Genomic DNA, 3,959 nt, shown 5'->3' with positions numbered 1-3,959 from the left:
GGGGGGTCGATGAAAAAGTACCAGTTGAACACTGGACTCGATTTATTCATTGCTGACCTTGTGCCAAAATTTTAAACCAATATTTCCCGAGAAAGTTATTCGATTTATTTGTGATATGGTATAAATAATTCCATCTTTTTATTAATTAGAAACAAGGATTCAAATTGTTGATTGAATCTATCCCAAATGAAGAAATCCGTTCTGCTTAATATTAACTTGGGGCAATCCTTCGATATAACTCGACAAAACCAAAACTCGGTTGCAATGTTTTATTTTAAACTTGAAGAAAAAAAAAGCCTTGCATATTTGTTCAAGTTTAAAATGAGACATTGCATAATTTCGTTCTGTCTACATTCCACAACACATAAAACAGACACACACACACACAATCTATTAGCTTTCTTCTCCGCCTCCTCCCATTTCAGCAACTATCACGAAGATATCCGATGTGATTTATCGAGTCGTCACGGAAACAACTGAATGTTCGTTTTGGTTTTGTCGAGTTATATCGAAAGAACACCTAAACTTGGTTAATTTACTCAGACCCAAAATTTACGTAAAAGATTAAGTGACATTCATACTTTTCCAAGATTGCTGACGACTCCAAAGTAATAAATTTAGAAAATCAAAAGGTAGAATTTACAGCATTTGGCTCTGGATTTATTTCTGCCAGACACCAAGACCCAGATTTATAAAGCAATCCAAACTGTATAGTCGTGGTTCCATCCCGACTCAGCTAGTGATTAAAGATACCTATTCATTGGTCTCTATAATGTGACTTTTTATAACTCCAAATTTCAAACTGAAACAAAATAAATGAAAAACAAACAAACATTAAGGCTGAAAATTTGTTTGAATATATATCTACAAATATATGAAGACTTTTTCAATTATTTCTTCCAATATACAGTTTTCAAAGAATGTATTCTTTCTGAGAAATATTTCTCTGCTCCAATCTAACCTGAATCTTAATGTTAAGTTGAAGACAAATTAATAATTCCAAAAGGTGAAGTAATTCACGACAAACTAAGTGTTGTTAAATGGCTTGAATTCTTGAAATCAATTCATGTCATAATAAATCCATGTTCTTTAGCTCAGGCCACTGGTTTGCAAGCATTTACTCTTAGACAACACATCATGCTATATAGTTAAACAATTTTGTAGATGAAATATGCAATAAAACAAATATAAGTTCACGAGACACATTTTTATCTTTTAAATGGATTCTGTATTTATCAATCACAGACAGCAGTGTAGTTAAGATTGCTTCCCAACCAAGTGCTTCTAGGTTTAATCTCCACTTCTACAAAAGCCCCTAACTGACCAAAGCCTTATGAGTGGAAGCCCACTATAGACACGGGTTTCTCCTTGTGAAAATTGTAAAGGAGTATCACTGTCGCACATTTCCAATCTCATGTCCATTTACTGTTACACAGTAAATTCACAGATAAACGAGGATAAAACGAAATACTTACTGAGAGTTTTAAGAGGATTTATTATTCAGCCAACAGGTAAGAGAGGTTTTCAATCACATGTGAGTTCTTCAGAGACCATCAACCCATGGGTCAAGAGTTCATAGCCAACACAAGTAGTTTATTGTGCCAAAGAACAGATCTTAGTTTTCTTCTGGAAATATAAGCTGTGAGGAAATTTTATTTCATATTTGTTTGATGCCAGAGACTAAAGTGAAACATTGGAACCAATGGGCTGCATTGAAAAGGTTAAACTATTTACTACACCTCACTTATGTTAGTTACTGTTAATATCTCTACTATAGAGTGATCAATCACTTAAGTCAATAGATCTTGTGATAAATGCATCACCTTCACAGTAATCGACAGAGCTGTACCATTGCCAGATTGAAATGAGATGAATCAATATACTCCTGTGCAAATATTCATCAAGTTTTAGGATTTAGAAAACACCTTTTAAGTTAGGAGATGATTACCACTTGTTACATTTTGTCTCCAACAGGAGAGATGGTCATCCATGGTTAGTGTATTCTCTGCTACAATAACTACTGAAGTCATTGGCAGGTCTTTTCATCCTTGACTGCAGCAGAAATTTACGTTTAAAATGCAGTTTCAAATGCAGTCTTAGAAGTGGCAGCTTTGAGAAGTTCTGTTCACATTTTGGACATTGAAATGTTTTCTTTCCATGTAATTCTTTGTGTTTCACCAAACAGAAGTCATTCAGAAAATCTTTATCGCACACATCACAGTGGAATGGCCTTTGTCTTGAATGTAGTAGTTGATGGAGTTTTAACGTAAAATCTGAGACAAAAGTCTTGTCACAGGATGAACAATTGAACTGTTTTGGATTCTCCATTACAGTATGTGAAGCTTTGTGCATCTTCAGGTAGCTGTTGTTTAAGAAATCTTTATTACATACATAACAATGAAATGACTTTGGTTTGTGACGGAAACGCTGGTGAACTTGTAAGGTGAAGTCTGAGACAAAATCCATTTGACACATAAAGCAATGAAAAGATTTCTTTTCAGCTAAGTTCATGGCAGCTGAAAAAAAAAAAAAAAGGAAAAAGGTTTTGTTTTAAAATATCAAAGATTGCAATAAAAGGCATCATTAAAATATAGGAACAAGAATATAAAGCCATTTCAGTTGGGAAACTACAAGTTTCTTGACTGTCATATAGTGTGCCCTGAACAAGGCACTGAAGAATTATCACTTTTAATCATCAGCCAACATAAATAAGGAAAGAATAAAAAGCTTTTAAAGGAGCCAATTAAAGGGCCTCACTCCTGTCATTTTGACTTGCCAAATGCATCAGCTAAATCTGACTTCAATTTCTAAACACTGGCGCACATGACGGAGACGTAACCCACGCCCTCCCACTATATTAAAAAAAAAATGTTTAACAAAAACCCACGTTTTCGGCTTTGGAAATTCCGATTCGTAAAAATGAAAAAAAGTTACGAGGAGTTTTAGCACGTGCATACATCGTAACTCCGCCAATGTATCTATCTCTGTACGATTTCATTTTAAAAAATGCATTCTGAAAATTAAGGAAACAAGTCATCAATATTTATTGGAAGGACTCAATAATTTTAAGAAAAATAGATTTCAATAATTCGAGGACACAAAACTTAATGTTAATTAATTAACGCAAAGCATTTTTCACAGGTACAGTAAAGTGTCCAGTCTTTGAGGGTGTTTGTAATTATTTAAAGTTTAGAAAGAAAGTATAAACTTGTTCTTGTAATTATGAGGAAAGAGTGACATTCACAAAAATTAACAGAAAACCAAATTACTAAATAACAATTTACCTTAAATGTTGAATAATAGACGTTTCTATATCCAATGTCTTCGTAAACAAAACCAACGACATCAATGAATGAAGCACATGCAATTGACTAACCATGGCCACGTGCTTACATTAATATAAACACCGCCGGTGAACTATAACTTAATACGAATGTCTTCGTTTAGTCCGATCCATTCCTGAAAAGGCAATCCCAGAGACGCAGTTTAATTCTTTAAAAATGAAAATAAAAATATATATTATGGATATTATTTTATTTGATGAATTTTATTTTCATAGGCAGTTGATAAAAAATGTCGAACTTTGAACTTGAGCAATTCAAGGTTCGAATCGCTATCAACCTCACCGTCGTATAATCGTTCCGTTTATTTGTATAATTGACGAAAATTTTCTTAATTTATAAGGTTGAGTTAAAATCTTTCCCTGGTGGTCCCTTTCCTCGAAGTATATTTTGTCTGGACTGTTAACTTGCGCCAAGAAAACTTGTAGTTCTGATCGTGTCAAGTTTTATGCGGTCTTTCTATTATTATAAGAGAAAACTGTTTTATTTCACTATTTCAGTAGAAGCAATATATAAATTCAACACAAGGGCATCACTGTACCACACTAAATAAAAAATGGTGTCCGCCAAATCAGAAAGATCCCCATCGGATATCTCTGTCTCTCTCTCTCTCACTAT

At 33.7% G+C, this 3,959-nt stretch overlaps 2 protein-coding genes across 2 annotated transcripts in view; both read right to left on the bottom strand.

Moving 5' to 3' along the window:
• The window catches only part of LOC106878016 (zinc finger protein 239), a 6,861-nt gene extending 3,371 nt beyond the window's left edge, over window positions 1-3,490 (bottom strand). The window contains exons 1-2 of the mRNA XM_014927097.2: window positions 3,285-3,490; window positions 1,476-2,516 (exon numbers count right to left, since the gene is read on the bottom strand). The gene's annotated coding sequence lies outside the window, so the exon portion shown is untranslated. The remainder of the gene's footprint in view (window positions 1-1,475; window positions 2,517-3,284) is intronic.
• The window catches only part of LOC106877998 (gastrula zinc finger protein XlCGF49.1-like), a 2,767-nt gene continuing 791 nt past the window's right edge, over window positions 1,984-3,959 (bottom strand). Inside the window, exon 2 of the mRNA XM_014927072.1 lies at window positions 1,984-2,516. Within this exon, the coding sequence (XP_014782558.1) occupies window positions 1,984-2,516 (533 nt within the window). The remainder of the gene's footprint in view (window positions 2,517-3,959) is intronic.

The sequence above is a fragment of the Octopus bimaculoides genome, chromosome 14, assembly GCF_001194135.2.
Source record: "Octopus bimaculoides isolate UCB-OBI-ISO-001 chromosome 14, ASM119413v2, whole genome shotgun sequence".
NCBI classification, from domain to species: Eukaryota; Metazoa; Mollusca; class Cephalopoda; order Octopoda; family Octopodidae; genus Octopus; species Octopus bimaculoides.
This window is presented reverse-complemented; position numbering and strand designations above follow the sequence as displayed.